At 41.1% G+C, this 18,127-nt stretch overlaps 2 protein-coding genes across 2 annotated transcripts; one reads left to right on the top strand and one right to left on the bottom strand.

Annotated features, from left to right (window-relative positions):
• Positions 1–9,717: 9,717 nt before the first annotated feature.
• Positions 9,718–15,925, top strand: LOC106087645 (U3 small nucleolar RNA-interacting protein 2). Its single transcript, XM_013252760.2, has 5 exons — positions 9,718–9,901; positions 9,968–10,782; positions 10,847–11,044; positions 15,311–15,447; positions 15,512–15,925. The coding sequence occupies exons 1-5, from the start codon at positions 9,848–9,850 to the stop codon at positions 15,772–15,774; spliced, it is 1,467 nt and encodes a 488-aa protein (XP_013108214.2). The 5' UTR covers positions 9,718–9,847; the 3' UTR covers positions 15,775–15,925.
• Positions 15,926–16,048: 123 nt separating this feature from the next.
• On the bottom strand, positions 16,049–18,088 carry LOC106087644 (BLOC-3 complex member HPS1). The gene has a single exon (XM_013252759.2). It carries the CDS (start codon positions 17,930–17,932, stop codon positions 16,142–16,144), a length of 1,791 nt encoding a protein of 596 aa, XP_013108213.2. The 5' UTR covers positions 17,933–18,088; the 3' UTR covers positions 16,049–16,141.
• Between the last annotated feature and the right edge of the window lie 39 nt (positions 18,089–18,127).

The raw sequence follows: 18,127 nt of genomic DNA, 5'->3' as shown, positions 1-18,127 counted from the left end.
GGACAGAGTGAGAGATGTTGTTATTGTTGTTATAGTGGCCACATTTTAATGTGGAGGTGGCGATCCCCGTCAAGCTTCTGTAGGTGAGCAAGCTCGTTTCGGTCCAAAGGTAAATAGAAATTTTGGCTATGAACATTCCACTAAGGAACAGGGGCAAACTTCTCCGGTCCAAAGGTGGCCATTGGTTATTTAAAGGTGCCAATAACTCGCCTTGTCATATTCAGCATCACAGACACTCAGTATTAGCGCAAGGGCCGGTGCCGCCCGGTATCTCACTGAGACTCTCCGCTAAATACCATTGATTATCCGCGACGGCTGTAGCAGCTACTCCGTATGGAGCATTTCACTCTCCGCAACCTGTGGTAGCTCGCTGCAAAGCTTCTCGTGAACACCCCGCAGTTCGGACCTCAATCTTCCAGCCTGTGTGGTGCTCATAGCTATCTCGTGCCGGGAGAGTGAGAGATCGGTAGAGTTTGTGCCAAATGAATTCAATTTTATTCGACTTCCCTCATCTTAAGTTAGCGGAAATAAGCAGAATTGTACGAACAGAGGAAACGGTGTGACTGTTAATCGCTGTCTCTGAGAAAAGCGTGTATGTGGCTCTGAATTTTCTTAGCTGCGCTCAAAGGTTTTTATTGGTGGATTTTTTTTTAAAAAGAAGGGTTAGATTTTAGTTGAAAGCTGTTAAGCTGCCCTGAGAGGACGAATCGAATTTGAAAATTGCTTCTCTAGGAAGAAGTTTTACTTAAAACCTCTCTATATTTGTAGAACTCTATCTGGTCTTTGATTATTTCCGTGCGGATGAATGTCTTCTTTTTCTATAAATCTCCGCTTGAGGATTTTGTTTAAATTGATATTTGCCTCTTGGAGTCCACCGTGGCGCAGAGGTTAGCATGTCCGCATATGACGCCGAATGCCAGGGTTGAAATCCCGGCGTGAGCATCAGAAAAAAGGTTCAGCGGTGGTTTTCCTCTCCTAATGCTGGCAACTTTTGTGAGGTGCTATGCTATGTAAAACTTCTCTCTAAAGTCGCACTCTCTCGATGTCGCACTACGGCACCCCGTTCGGACTCGGCTATAAAAAGAAGGCCCCTTTTCATTGAGCTTAAACTTGAATCGGACTGCACTCATTGATATGTGAGAAGTTTGTCCCTGTTCCCTGTTCATGGGAAAAATTTGCATATTTGCCACTTGGAGGCCACCGTGGCGCAGAGGTTAGCATGTCCGCTTATGACGCCGAATGCCAGAGTTCAAATCCCAACGTGAACAGTGTTTCGGTGGTTATCCCCTTAGGTTATGTTAGCTAAAAGAGGCAGTCCTTTACAGACTCACTTAAAAAAATGTTAGTCTATTGTGATACCACAGTAGCGTAAGACCAAGGCCTCTGGCGGGAACCGAACCCATGAACCCCGCTCTGGCAATCCGAGCACGCTACCAACTCGGCTACCGTAGCGCATATCCCCTTACTAATGTTGGCTACATTTGTGAGGTATGCTGCCATATTAAAACTTCTCTTTCAAATGGTGTCTCTATGCGGCACGCCGTTAAGACTCAGCATAAACAAGTAAAAGTGTGCTAAGTTCGCCCGGCCGAATCTTTTATACCCTCCACCATGGATCGCATTTGTCGAGCTCTTGCCACGGTATCTCTATTTAAGCTAACAAAGACTAAAAGAAAATAATTGCAATGTTATTGGAACAATATCAAGTTATGGTTCATTTCGGACCATAATTTAACTGAATATTGGAGCCCATTGTGTAAGATTTCAGCCAAATCTAGTAAGAATTGCGCACTTCAGGGGCTGAAGAAGTAAAATAGGGAGATCGGTTTATCGAGGAGCTGCATTAGGCTATAAACCGATTCATGCCATATTCGACACGTATGTTATGTTCTTATGAGAGAAGCCGTTAACAAAATTTCAGCCAAATCGGATAATACTTGCGCCCTATAGAGGCTCAAGAAGTCAAGAATTCCTCCCTGTAGAGGCTCAAGAAGTCAAGACCCCAGATCGGTTTATATGGCAGCTATATCAGGTTATGGACCGATTTGAACCATTCTTAATACAGTTGTTGGAAGTCATAATAAAACACCTCATGCAAGATTTAACTCAAATCGAATAAGAATTGTGCCCTCAGAAGCTCAAGAAGTCAAGATCCCAGATCGGTTTATATGGCAGCTATATCAAAACGTGGACCGATATAGCCCATTTAAAATCCCAACCAACCTACACTAATAAGAAGTATTTGTGCAAAATTTCAAGGGGCTAGCTTAACTCCTTCGAAAGTTAGCGTGCTTTCGACAGACAGACGGACGGACATGACTAGTTCGACTTAAAATGTCATGACGATCAAGAATATATATATTGTACTTTATGGGGTCTTAGACGAATATTTCGAGGAGTTACAAACAGAATGACGAAATTAGTATACCCCCATCCTATGGTGGAGAGTATAAAACACCTTGGGCATAATTTTGTGAAGTTCGGTTGACAATTGCGCTATAAGTGAAAATCGGGCAATACCTGCATATATAAGGGAACTATATCTAAACCTGAACCGATTTCTCAAATTCACCAGTAATATCGAGTTAGAAGAGAATGCCTAATGCGGAATTTCGTGAAAATCTTTTAACAAATCAAACAAATATATATATGGGAGCTATACCCAAATCTGAACCGATTTCATCCAATTTTAATAGGCTTCAAATCTAAACCAAAAAAGATGCCTGTTCCAAATTTTTAAATTGCAACTTGTACTTTCTACACAAATTAACATGGACAGGCAGACACATAGCTAAATTGAATCAGAAAGTCATTCTGAGTGGATCCGTATACTTATCAACGGGTCTAGCTCTCTTCCTTCTGGCTGTTATAAATAAATCTTATATATAAAAATCAATTTGTGTTTGTTTGTAGGTTTGTTTGTATGTATGTGTGTTCCTTATATTCTTGAAATTTTCACAGATGGTGCATAATGACCGTGGTGAAAATAGGGTGATACATTTTTTGATATCTGAAGGGGGGCGGACCCTCCTTCTTACCCTAATTTTCAGAAACGCCAGATCTCGAAGATTGGTGGTGCGATTTAAGCCAAATTTTGTGTGCTCTCAATAGTACCCAAAAAATAAAAATTTGGAATTCAAATTTCGGATGGGGTACCTAGGGGGGCTGCCCCACCCTAAAACCTACCAAACATATATTTAGACCAATCACGACAATATGGGACTCAAATGAAAGGTATTTAGGATAAGAAAACGTATCTGATATCCAATTGTCGGGCCAAGCGCTAGGGGGACCACCCAAGCTCCAAAACACCCCTAAATCGGACATATTTACCGACAATGGCAATATGGGACTCAAATGAAAATTATTTGCGAGTAGAATACGAATCTGATATCCAAATGTGGGACCACGTTTCTGGGGGTCCACCCCTTTCCCAAAACACCCCCCAAACAGGATTTATTTACTGACCATGGGAATATGGGGCTTAAATAAAAGGTTTTTGAATGTAGAATACGAATCTGATATCCAGTTGTGGGACCAAGTGTTTGTGGGGCCGCCTCTCACCAAAAACATCCCCAAAGGGGACAAATTTTGCGACCATAGCAATATGGGGCTCAAATGAAAAGTCTTTGGGAGTAAAGCACGAATTTGATATCAATATTCGGGAAAAGTGTCTACAGGGCCACGCCATCCCCACAACACCACCCAAATAGTAAGTATTTTCTGACTATTGCAATATGAGGCTCAAATAAGAGGGTTTTTAAAGTGGAACACGAATCCGATATATATTTTCAAGGCCAATTCACTGAGTGGCCGCCCATCCCCCTAAACACCCCCCAAGCCGGTCATGTTTGCCGACTATGGAAGTATGGGGCTTAAATTAAAGGTATGTGGGAGTAGACCACGTATCTGATATCAACATTAGGGGGCAATTGTCTAGCGGACGTCCCACCATCATAACACCCCCCAAAATAGGACGTATTTGCTCACCAAGACAATTTGGGTCTTAAAGAGTGTGGAACTAAATATTCATAGTTTTTAGGACCAATACCCCAAACCGGACATATTTGCTGACTTTTGCAATAAGGAGTTTAAATTAGATTAGAAAACGAATTTGATATCCTATTTTGAAGGCAATGGCAATATGGGGTTCAAATAATTGATATATGGATATATGAGAATAGAGCACGTTACTGATATATTTTTGTCGGGCTTAGTGTTTGGGGGACCACCCCATCCCTAAATCGGGCATATTTACCGACCATATCAATGTGGAGCTTAAATGAAAGGTATTGGGGTGTAGAGCAAGAATTGATACCCATTTTCGGGACCAATTATCTGGGGCTCTACCCCTTTCCCAAAATACCCCACAAACAGCAATTTTTTACTGACCATCGCAATATGGGGCTCAAATAAAGGTATTTGGGAGTAGAATACGAATTTGTTATCCAAATGTAGGACCATGTATTTAGGGCATCACCCCTTTCCAAAAACACCCCAAAAGGGAAAAAATTTTCCGACCATGCAAATATGTGGCTGAAATGAAAGGTATTTGAGATTAGAAAACGAATTTGATATCCAAATTTAGGACCCTGTAATTAGGGCATCACCCCTTTCCAAAAACACCCCAAAAGGGAAAAAATTTTTCGACCATGCCAATATGTGGCTCAAATGAAAGGTGTTTGAGATTAGAAAACGAATTTGATAACCTATTTTGGGGCCATGTGTTTGGGGGACGCCTCATCCTGTAAACTCCTCTTAAGTCAATGGCAATATGGGGTTTGAGAGAAGAGCACGCTGCTGGTATTTTTTCAGGTTCAAGTATCTGGGGGACCACCTCGCCCCCGAAAACACCACTAAATCAGACATCATGAGAATATCGGGCTGAAATGAAGTATTTTAAGAATGGGGTAAACCTTACATCCAAAATTAAATTCGTAAACCAATAAAGATCATATTGGATTCAGATAAAGGCACTTATATTGTTAAACTGTAAGTCAAGTTAGCATGGTATTTCACTAAAAGATCTTTAATTGTCGAAAATAAATATTCCAAGGAAACTTTTGTTCCATATAAAGTAAAAGAAGGCGCAGCGGAGCGGGCCCGGGTCAGCTAGTAAGTTATAATACTCTGTACCACAGAATTTTCTATTTATTTTTTTTTACCGCAACACTACAAATAAAAGATCTGTTATTGATTTCCTCAAAAAGTAAATTTTCATTTGGCCTTGCTTAGCTTTTAAGGGTAGTTTGTGCCAATTTTAATCATGCTTCATCAAACATTTGGCTTAAATCAATTGTGGCTTTAATTGCAGCTAAGAAACAAATACAAGATCTACTCTACAATTAAGTAGTACTAGTAAAATTATATATTATGTGTCATATTAGGTAATTATAGGACAACTATTTATGAATTCATATATTAATAGATGCTGTTATTATTCTATACTATTAAAATGTTAATTTTAGAACAAAACAATATATATGTTATATGTAACAAAGAGTTTTAAAAAAAGAGTGTTTATTCTATGTATGTATACTATATAATATAATTAATTCTAAAAAAAATACAACATAAATGCAGTAAAAAAACCAAGAGTGCTTCAAAGCGAAAAACAAACAAGGTTAAACAAACAATAAATAAAATACCAAATATGCAATGATTAAAAATTGTGTTTTTATTATTTGGAGCTACTTGGAGGATGTTTGTGTTTTGAGATAAAATTTTACTAAAATTGTGTCTTTATAAAAAACTTAAATGTTTGCGGCCGCCATATGACGTGGTCCAAATTTGAAAACAATTTATTTTCCTACTAGCCGAACCGAGCCCGCTCCGCTGCGCCTTCTTTAACTCTCTAATATCTTTCTAGGGTCGGGACACTTCACCCTGAATGCGTATATCGAATTCGTGCCATTGTAGCCTATGACGCTGAACGCGTTCGAATCCTGGCGAACATCGGACAAAGAGGTGGTTATCCCCTCTTAATGTTGGCGACATTTGCCATGTACAATGGCATGCAAGGCCATTTAAAAAATGTACCCTTAAGAGGTGTCGCACTGCGGGACGTCGTTCAGACTCGGCTATAAAAAAATGGTCCCTTTTCATGGAGTTTAAACTTGAATCGGAAAGCAATCGTCGATGTGTGAGAAGTTTGCCCCCGCTAGGTTCCTGATGTTTTTAAAAATAAGGGTAATGAGCATTGCTTTTTAGGGGAGGGAGGGGCACCTCAGATATTTCGACTCAAATATGGATATCAAATTCGTGCTGCACTTCCAAATCCCTTTAATTTGAGCCCCCATATATGGCCGGAAAATATGAACCCTTTGGAGAGTGTTTTGAGGCTGGCACCGCCACCGGCACTTTAATAAAACTTAGAATGCACTGAAAATATTGGGTTGCCCAAAAAGTAATTGCGGATTTTTCATATAGTCGGCGTTGACAAATTTTTTCACAGCTTTTGACTCTGTAATTGCATTCTTTCTTCTGTCAGTTATCAGCTGTTACTTTTAGCTTGCTTTAGAAAAAAATTGTAAAAAAAGTATATTTGATTAAAGTTCGTTCTAAGTTTTATTAAAAATGCATTTACTTTCTTTTAAAAAATCCGCAATTACTTTTTGGGCAACCCAATCGTTCTTTATTGCCAACGCAAATCAGGTTCAGTTTGAGGGGTGCTTTAGAGCGTGCCCCAAAATACTTGGCTCCCAAATTGGATAGCAAATTCGTTTACTACTCTTAAATACCTTTCATTTGAGTCCCATATTGTCAAATAACCCATTTGACGTATCTTTAGGAGAAAAAGCGCCACCTTGACTTGAACGCAAACTTTAATGTCATATTCGTAATCTATTCCGGATAGTGACAAAGGAAATGCTCCAACGTCTCATCATCTTCCACGTATGCTCTACACATGCTATCACTTGCCGCACCGATTTTACATAAGTCAGCGCGTAGTCCTATCCTATGTCCCGTTATGATATCAATGGCTATACTGACCTCCTTCTTAATTCCATTCAGTAATAGCCTCGTCTTCTCACGTTCTGGTTCCCCCCCAAAGGATTTTCGCCGTCCTACCGACCGTTTCGCTGTTCCACCATGTTGCATGCGCATTCGTCGCCCACTCCCTTAACTCGGACTGCGTCGACCCGAAAGGCTTCAGATTAACCAAGTTTATTGACGACAGACCTCTGGCCTTCACCGCCAAATCGTCTGCCCTTTCATTCCACCTTACACCGTTATGACCCGGCACCCAAACGATGCGGATTTTGCCATCCTCAGAGAAGCCGTTAATCTCCTTCTTACACTGCAAGACTGTTCGTGACCTTACCGTCCTGGTTGTTATTGCCCTTATGGCAATTTTTTACTGTTACTGTCAAGATGTTCACACTGGACCTCCTCACTTTAGCATCACGTCACTTTACGCATTCCATGATCGCCCGGATCTTCGCCTACAGGACCGTATTATGGTCGGGCAGTCTAAAACGGATCTCAGTCCCTGGGATCTCAATATAGACCCTCAGACTCACTCTGCCCTCTAGCACAATATACCCTATTTTCACCGGGGGCCCAAACTCTACCATCTGTGAAAATTTCATGAAAATCGGTTCAACCGTTTTTGAGTCTATACGGAACAGACAAACAAGCAAACAAAGCGCAACAGTTACATTTTTATATAATAGAAGATAAAAGATATATGTATATATTGTTGCTGCTCCCCTTCTCGCCTTATGCGAAAACTTGGAGTTAAGTTCGTACTCTACTAAAAAAATACCTCTCACTCGATTCCTACACTCGATAGTCTTGGACAGAGGGCTCCCAAAAACCTTTCACTTGAGTCCCATATTGACATGAACGTCCAATATTTATGTTTGGGGTATTTTGGTTTGGGGCTGGCTCCCTGAATACTTGGACCTAATATTCGCATTCTACTCTCCAATATCTTTCTTTTTATATACAAATGGTCTCGATCGGTCTAATCATGATTTTGGGTGGTGTCATTAAGGTAACAAGATAAGGTTTGCCCCCTCCGAAAATCAACAAATTATGTAGCCTATTGCTCCGTTTAGACCATATTCAGAATCTACTCCCGAATACCTTTATTTGAGTACCATATTGTCATGATCGTACAGTATGCCGATTTGAGGGATTTCGGGTCTGGGCGGCCCCGCTTGGTACTTGCACTCGATTTTTAATATCAAACTCGTTTCTACACCCGACTAACTTTCATTAGAATCCCATATTTCATTAGAAAGGCGGGAGGAGAAACCGCCACTTTTCGATATCAAAAAATGTTATTATATTGCAATTGCTCCTTGCGCACCACCTACACAATCTGTGAAAATTTGAAGAAAATCGGTTCAGCCATCACAGAATTCGTTATGTCGAGGATGGTGACCAAACACATTACTAGGCACGATCAAACTACAATTATCCAAGGCGCTTGTCCCCGATAACATTTCTACACCGACATCGACGAATTTAGATATACTGGGAGTCGAGTACCTCACTAAGGTCCTTTACCTCTCTAGAACCTCTTGTAGAGTTCCTGATGTTCTAAAAATGGACATAGTTAAATGATGAAAGTCATAGTGACATAGTTGTTGTTGTTGTAGCCCTTGCCGATGAAGGAATTCATCGGGTCAATCCGGTACGTACAACCGGCTGCCATGGGATTGTGATATAGCGAAATGATTGAGAATGCCGAGCCGTACTCTTTAGAAAAATGAACAACTGACCACAAGTGATGACAAGTGATGACAAAAGACCTCAACCTGTTTCTAAACACACTTCTATCTTAAAAAAAGGGCAGTGTGAAGTCAAGAAAGGATTCGGGCAAAGGAAAGTCGTACACACCAATCTTCCTTCATTTGCCATTAACCAAGTCACATAGGTCACCGTAGGGCAGAGGTTATCATGTCCACCCATGACGTTGAACGCCTGGCTTCGAATCCTAACGGGAACATGGGAGAAAATTTCAGCGGTGGTTATCCCCTTCGAATGCTGCCAACATTTGTGAGGTGCAACGCCATATTAAAACTTATACCCAAAGAGTGGAGGGTATAAAAATGCTTTGCTTCGTTTCTTAACTTTTCCAGCCTTTATCTATATACCATATTCTACTTATATGACCAGAAAACAATTATAATATGTAACGGAATGCTAACAGCACTATGCAAAATATTTTATTACCTTTCTTATTTGTTCCTTCCTTATTTCCACGCACTTTTAATTGCATAAAGCAAATCAAGCCAACACCCACATATTATTACACTTTTATTCCTTCAACCGAAAGAAATATTTGCACAATGTTTTCCCGCACAAATAACAATGAAAATTAAAATGCCACTCACACTTAATGGTTTCCAACGGACATCTTTTAAAATTACAATCTTCAAGGGACCTTTCCACTTTGTAGTAGCAGTGTGTGGTACACTGAGGCGGCAGCCCTTGCCGATGAAGGAATTCATCGGGTTAATCCGGTACATACAACCGGCTGCCATGGGATTGAGGGACCTTTCCATATTTCGATGTTGCTCAACCTTCTAAATTGTGGCATATTTGTTTATATGGCGGCACATATTCCATTTCCTACTGAGCTGTTAATGCTATCAATCCACTATGCATTGACATAACAACAAAGCATTTGACAGTTAGCGCTAACCAAAACAATGAGAGAATAGTGTGTTAGAGAGAGAGCGCGGTGTAACGCTGTCAAATAACATTCACGTGTATTTCAACGGAACAACATACAAAACCAAAACGGTTGCAATCGTTTTGTTAATAAAATTTCAAATTATTCAATAAAAAGCAAAATTAAAGCCCAAGGAAAGTCAAGGTCCAAGTGTAGAATATGTCTTCCTCCTTTTTTCTAAAGAAAGAGCCCAAAAATAATAAAAAGCGAAAGGTAAGAAAGCTATGAATTTTTGTTGGCAACATTTAACAACTTTGGTTCCTCCTCTTACCCAAATAGTTCCAAGGTGGCCCCACAGGTGCAGGCGCCAAAGGTAAAAATAAAGGCAAAAACATCCAAGATAATCCACCTGTCAAGAAAAAACCCCAAAAAGATGATGAAGAGATAGCCAGTGACAGTGAATATGAGAGTGGTCTGGAAGGTGAAGGTGCTCCCAATTTGGTATTTTCATCAGATGAAGCCGAGGAGGAAACACCTCAAGACAAAAGACTGCGTTTGGCCAAGAAATATCTTGAAGAAATTGAAAAACAGGAGGCGGAGAAAGCCGAAGATCAAGAAATTCATGACCATGTTTCACATCGCCTACAGACAGAGTATTTGGATAGTGTGGGGAAATTGAGAAGAAATATTGCAGCCTCCATAGAAGGTTACGATACCGAGAACATAGTCAAATTGAAACACAAGAAGCAACATTTGCCTTTGTGTTCTCTAGCCTTATCACCAGATGGTGAATATTTATTTTCGGGAGCCAAAACTCAATTTGTGCTAAAATGGAATTTGAAAACTTCACGTGTTGAGGGAGCATTTAATGTACAACCACATAATGAAGATAAAAATACCGATATTAAGAGAAGGTCACAGGTTATAGCATTATGTATTTCCTCGGATTTTCGTTATTTAGCCTTAGCCGATGGCGGTTACACCATTCAGGTGTGGTGTCCCAAAGAACTGAAACATTTGAAAACCTTCCATGGGCATCGCGATGTAGTGACATCATTGGTGTTTCGTCGTGATACGCATGAATTGTATTCAGCTTCGCGAGATAGATCGGTAAAAATATGGTCTTTGGATGAAATGGCCTATGTGGAGAGTTTGTGAGTATACCATGTAACCCATGTCAAAGATTTCTAAAGATAAGATGCATTTTTTCCTCTATAGATTTGGTCACCAGGCCCATGTCACTGGCATAGATGCCTTATCCCGCGAACGTGCTATTACCTCCGGAGGTTCTGATTGTACTCTTAGAATCTGGAAGATTACCGAAGAGTCCCAGCTTATTTATAATGGACATAGTGATAGCATTGAGTGTGTTAAATTTTTAAATGATGAAAATTTCATATCAGGAGGCACGGATGGGTAAGTTAAATAGAAGTATGATAAAAAAAATGTTTTTTTTTTTTGTTAAATGTTTCAATGCCTAGTACACAGATAAGCCGCTTGTCACTAGGACTGCTGATTGTTTACAAGGGGTCGTTTTTTATACCAACAACAACAACAATGAGTTATGAAATTTTTTCCTAAGGTATCGAATAGATGATAGGGTGGACGTTTTGAAAGATCCTAAGGCAGGTAGCCTTTATAACTTCGTATCGCCTCTTGGCTAACTTCTTGATAAACAAGAAGTACCTTTGCCCTTGAGGTAGTTTGATTTCCCTTGCACTTGGATAAGGGACTTTTTAGTACCCTTGCCCTTGGGTAATGGTAGTTTTAGTACCTTTACTTTACTTTAATTGGCTATGACAGAATATTTGTTCCACTAGCCGAACGTAGAATAGCGTTCCAAGCGCCTCGGTTTTCTGCGCTCATTCTAAAATCTCTGACACCAAGTTTCGAGGTGTCTCCCACAACTTGATCTTTCCATCGGGCTTTTGGTCTTCCCAGTTTACGTGTATCATTGGATAAGTACCCGGTTTTAGTATCTTTGCCATTGGATAAGTGCAATTTTAGCACCCTTGGCCTTGGATAAGCGTAGTTTAAGAGCCCTCGCCCTTGAATAAGGGTTGTTTATGTATCCTTGCCCTTGAATGGCGGTGGTTTTAGTACCATTGCCCTTGGCTAAAGGTACGTTTTAGTACCCATGCCATTGGATAAGGGTAGTTTTAGTACCTTCGCCCTTTAATAATGACAGTTTTAGTACCCTTGCTCTTAAATAATGGTAGTTTTAGTACCCTTGCCCTTCAATAAGGGCAGTTTTTGTTCCCTTGCCCTTAAATAACTGTGGTTTTAGTACCTTTGCCCTTAGATAAGGACCATTTTAGTACCCTTGCTCTCGGATAAGGATTGTTTTAGTACCTTTGCCCTTGGATAAGGGTAATTTTAATATCGTTTCCCTTGGATAAATGTAGTTTTAGTACCCTTGCCATTGTAAATGGGTAGTTTTAGTTCCCTTGCCCTTGGACAATGGTAGTTATAGTACCCCTGCCCTTCGATAAGGGTTGTTTTAGTACACTTTCCCTTATATAAAGTTGTTTTAGTACTCTTCCCATAAGGCTAGGGTAGTTTTAGTACTCTCCATAAGGCAAGGGTAGTTTTAGTACTCTACCCATCCATAAGGCAAGGCAATCCCATGGCAGCCGGTTGTATGTACCGGATTTATCCGATAAATTCTTTCATCGGCAAGGGCTGCCGCCTCAGTGTACCACACACTGCTACTACAACAACAACATAAGACAAGGGTAGTTTTAGTACTCTTGTCTAAGGTTTGGTTAGTTTTAGTACCTTTCGCTAAGATAAGGGTAGTTTTAGTACCCTTACCCCAGTATAAGTTTTAATATCCGTTTCTTTGGAAAAGCGTAGTTTTAATAATCTTATCCTTGGGTAAGCTTAGTTGAAGAACCCTTATCCTTGGATAAGCGTAGTTTTGGTACCCTTGCCCTTGGACAAGGGACGTTTTAGCAATTTTGCCCTTGGAAAACGATCGTTTACGTACTCTTGCCCTTGGAATAGCGACCTGTTTAATACGCTTTCCCTTCTTTTTTAGACGTAGACTACTACACAATCATTAGATGGTGTCAATAGAACGGGTACTACAGACTAGCCATCTTTTGTATCTGACAAGGTATTCAATACCTTGTCCGATACAAAAAATTTTTGTTGTTGTTGTAGCAGTTTGTTGTGTTCTATCTTTCGTCTGCTTGATCCTGTTGAGTGTCAAGATCCAGGAACTCTGCGACTAAGATGGCGTGCATCCAAAGGGATCTGGGTCTGAGTCGAGTGGGTCTGGCTGGGCAGTTAAACAGGTGACGTGTATCGTGCGGTCCCTGGGACATACATCGTGCTCGTCGGCACCAATCCTTGCTCTGTAGGAATTGAGGCGGCTGCATCTGCCGGAACGTAATTGAGCCAGAACTACTCTGGTTTGCCGGGGGAGGTCAATTTCTTCAGGTGCAATGGGAGGCGGTCGTTCTCCAAGGACTACATTCACCCGGTAGCCATTTACCGCATCTGCTACCGTGTCTGCATGAATGTTGTCTAGACCTACTTGATATGCCGCTTGATCTAGAGGTTCTCTCTTGTAGCTCTGAACCTCAAGCTCTAGATTATGTAGATCTACCTAAAGGCTTCTGGGCGGTAGATATCTATCCACAATATGATGATTCGGATGGTCCTTGCGATAACAGCCCAAAAGGTATTGCTTAGACGGAATGTAGTTATGTCTTCGCACTGGTAGGATGTTTGTCTCCTAATGGGAGGTGGTCCACATGAGAACTGAGGAGACAATCCGTCGCAGTTCGAAGGGGGGCATTCTGACAGATCTGAATATAATTCCACTGCGTGTCACAAAGTTGACGAGACCACACTGGCGCTGCATAACTTAACACAGACCCGCCAATTGCTTTGTACGTGGTCAACAAGGTTTCTTTGTCTGCACCCCAAGAGGTGCCAGCAAGTGACTTGAGGACCTTGTTTCTACTTTTGACTTTATCGCAAATTGCTATGGCATGTGGGGAGAATGTGTAAGAGCTGTCAAATGTGACGCCAAGTATTTTGGGACACTCATTTCTCCATCGACGATCACAGTCAGCTCAGTATTCAACTCACGCGTATTTGTAACAGTGTGGCTGAAGATTTGGTGGCAGATAGGCTTTTTTAGGTTAGGTTGAAAACAGGGTGCAGATATTAATCCACCCCATGCCACTATGGACATACACCTAAGCCAGTAATCGGCTTGTTCTGTGCTTTAAAATCTAGAAAGTAACCTCTAAAAAGAAAATTTCAAGTTAGGAATTTCGTGCTACTTACAAAATCCTTGATTGCTTCCAATATCACTCCCCTAAGTTGGTTCATGTCTGATATTGTGTCTCCACCTAAATGCCGGTATCTGTTGAACGCGAAAGCCGGGCAATGACAAAAGAAATGCTCCAACGTCTCATCATCTTCCCTGCATGTGCTACACATGCTATGCTATCACTTGCCGTACCGATTTTACATAAATGAGCTCGTAGTCTATGTGTCCCGTTATGATACCAATAGCTATACTGACCTCCTTCTTACATCCTTTCAGCAATAACCTCGTCTTCTCACGATCTGAATCCCCCCATAGTATTTTCACCGTCCTACCGACCGTTTCGCCGTTCCACAATGTTGCATGCGCATTCGTTGCCCACTCCCTTAACTCGGACTGTGTCGACCCGAAAGGCTTCGGGTTAGACAAGTCTATTTACAGCAATCCTCTAGCTTTCACCGCCATATCGTCTGCCCTTTCATTTCCCCTTACTCCGTTATGGCCCGGCACCCAAACGATACGGATTTTGCCATCCTCAGAGAAGGCGTTAATGCCCTTACACTGCAAGGCTGAGATATCGTCAGCTGATATCTTAATCTTCAGATTTCTCGCAGCGAAATATGAGGCAAGTTCATTGAGGTAGACCTTCAACCCATCGCAAATATCCACAATGCGTTCAGATTTCTCAGATGCCATGATCGTACAATCGTCCTTATATGATACGATCTCTATGCCGTCTGATAGGTAGAGGTTAAACAGTGCCGGAGATATCACCCTACCTTGGGGAAGGCCTTGTCTCACTCTACGATGCTTCGACTTCCTATCCCTAAATTCCACAAATGACTGGCTACCACAAAGATAATTCGCGATCCAGCTTTTCAAGCCTAGTTTCGAATGTCTTCGATAGGCACCCCACAACATCATTACTTATCTAACGCCATTGCGGTCCGGTCTATGCACCGGGATTAACTCGGCACTACACACTGCGGTATTTAGTAATGGAGATTACACCACCGTAGTGCAGAGGTTAGCATGTCCGCCTATGACGCTGAACGGCTGGGTTCAAATGCTGGCGAGAACATCAGAGAAACATTTTTTGATCGGTGGTTTTCCCTTCCTTATGCTGACAACATTTGTGAGGTACTATGCCATGTAAAACTTCTCTCGAAAGAGGTGTCGCACTGCGGCACGCCGTTCGGACTCGGCTATAAAAAGGAGGCCCCTTATCATTGAGCTTAAAACTTGAATCGAACTGCACTCATTAATATGTGAGAAGTTTGCCCCTGTTCCTTGGAATGTTCATGGGCAAAATTTGCATCTGATTACAAATCTCAACTATAGCCAATAGGTGTATAGGTCAAGAGTATTCATACATTAATTTTCCATTTTTTTTCCAGGTCAATAGGTCTTTGGAATGCTTTGAAGAAAAAACCTCTGCATACCGCAACGCTGACACATGGTGTTCAATCAAATGGGGAATCTAATTGGATAACAGCTTTGACGTGTGTAGTGAATACAGATTTAGTGGCTTCCGGTGAGTGGGTTTTGTTCCTAACGTTTGTCCTTAAATCTAATAAATCTTCATTTGTTCTTTTTAGGTTCCTGTGATGGCTTCATACGTCTATGGCAGTGTGCTGAAAACTTTCGTAAGCTAAAGCTTCTATTACAAATTCCCGTTGATGGTTTTGTCAATAGTTTAGTCTTTAATTCGGATGGCACAAAACTCTATGCTGCAGTGGGCCAAGAACATCGTTGGGGTCGTTGGTGGCGTATGAGTGAAGCTAAAAATTCAATCATGGTCATTGACTTGCTGAGATCTACAACAGAGGCGACCACATCTGGGAAAAGTAAAACTAAATGATAATGACACATTAGTTATGGATATTTGTAAAGATTTGTTGTTAGAAACAAAACGCAAAGTTGTTTTATAAAAAAACAAGCTATTATTAAGTCGTTGTCAAATTGTAGAGAAAAACAAATTTTATAAAAAAAAGAAAATAAAGTTACTATTTTTAATAAGAACTACTAACTTTATTTCTTAATAGGAATTTTCGTTTAAATTGTTACACAATATTTACCCTCCCCAAATAGAAACCAACTCCCCAGCTTCTTTTGTCATAATATTTTTAAAACTATTTATAAATATTGCACTTTATTTCTGTAGTTATTACATAAAAAATAAGTTAAGTCTTTTTGGTTTTTCGCATCTTAAAACTCTCTGCTCTCGCTTAAAAAGTGTCATCGCCCACAACGTCAGCTATGGTGGCCACCAGACGCCTGGCATGTTCCACGGCACAGGTGGCTGTAACCAATCCCAAGTGCACCAAAAACAGTTCGTAACATTTGATTTTATGCACCGGAGTCTTGGGGAAGCAAATTTCTGTCAGCAATTGATAATAATCGCCTGCCAGTAGACCCGGCTCAAAGTTGGGTTTAAATGAATTCGCTGAGTTGGCGGAAGGCAAATTCAAATGTTGCTCCAAATCTATAGACCGACTGGAGCCCGTCGATTGATCTTCGAACCACAGAAAATAGGCATAGTTAAATGATTTATCTTTCCACATCATGGAGGAGTGTCCTTTCTTTAAATGTCTGCGTGAAAATTCCAACATATCGAAAAGTTTTTCCGTAGGTATCAGGGGATTGGAGGTCTTCAAGTCCGGCGAGATCATTAAGCCCGAGGAACGATTTATGTATATGAAATGTATGAGACCGGGAAAATCCTCCAGATAGGCTTCTATGGTGACATTTCTCTCTGCTTTGACGGCCAAAAATTCAGAGAATTCCAACAGTTTTCCCTCCACCACAGAGGCCACCTCGGGTAGTTGTTGGAAGTTAACAGCAGATGAATCGCAGCAACTTAGGGTGAACAATAGCTTGAGATCTTCCAAAAATGATGGTATGTTGGATTCAATTCTAACTATCAAGTCCCTCTCGTAGGACTTGAGAAATTCATTGTACATTTTCTTAAGATTTTCCCATTTGGCAGAGAACTTTTTCATGCTGCTCTCCACATCGTCACCCTTCAGTTTGGCTTTCTTCAGCGCATCCAGAGACTGGCGTACAAAAGTCTCCAAGGACTCATAGGTGGGTCGTAAGGCCTCGGCATCTCCTTGCATTTGTATGGAGACAATTTTTTGCAATACAAAGAAGGTATCATACAGGCTGCTGGCCACACTCAAGGGGGCATATTCCACTAGCTGTATTAACACCACCCCCTTGTTCAATTTATTGAGGTGGGCTATGCATGGCACACAGCCCGATTGAGGGTCTTGGGCTATGCCCTGCAGGAAGATGGCCATTGTTTTGTTTAAACCCCTGGAATCACGCTGTAAGGCTCGAATCAACAAGGCCAGGAACAATAAGTCGGAGGGGCTTAAGGGCAAAGCCGATTTGCTGGAGTTGACTGCCAAAAATTTAACTCCCACAAACATCAGGGCATGACATTTCATATGCCCACCATCTCTTAAGCAATCCAATGCCCTATCCAAGCTGCCCTTTACGGCCCGCCTTAGCTCAGCATTTATCAGTAGACGCGGCAATGCCTCCACTTGCAGTATCAAATCACTATCTCTTATCTCATCCTCATAGCACTCCATGCATTTGCTGAACAATTCCTCCTGCACATCGCTGGCAAACAGATTGGGACCATACAAATGCTTGGCCAAAGCCATGACCACACCCATTTTCCTCTGCATAAGCTCCAATTTTTCCTGTGCCATGCTGATGAACTGATAGCCCAATACCTCACCAAATACCAAATTCAGATCCTCTTCACATTGTATGCTGGAATAGCAGTTGTCAAACTGGCAATGCATTATTCTCTGTGAATTGATGATGGGGCTGAAAAGCTGCACCAAGACATTTTGATCGACTTTTGGTCCGCATGTATCCTTGGCAAAATCTTCCGGCAGTAAGCCATGGTCAATGGCCTTGTCGAGTAAATGGTTTTGTAAGGTTTTGTTGAACCTCTGATAGACTACATCGTTGGCATTATTGAAAACAATTAAGCCATTCATTGTGATCACTAACTTATGTGATTGTGTTAACGTTTAATGGAATTCGTAAAATTTTAGAATATCATCACACTTTTTTCTGAAGGAATGTTACAGATTGATAACAAAGTGACAAACGCGTGTAGAGAAATTTTCGCATAGACAATGCTCAATGCTCAGTGTTATTATTCTTGATAGTGGGTGGTTGTTGTTGGAGGA

Source organism: Stomoxys calcitrans, chromosome 4, assembly GCF_963082655.1.
Source record: "Stomoxys calcitrans chromosome 4, idStoCalc2.1, whole genome shotgun sequence".
Taxonomy (NCBI): Eukaryota; Metazoa; Arthropoda; class Insecta; order Diptera; family Muscidae; genus Stomoxys; species Stomoxys calcitrans.
The sequence above is the reverse complement of the archived record's forward strand: the minus strand, read 5'-3'. Positions and strand labels throughout refer to the sequence as shown.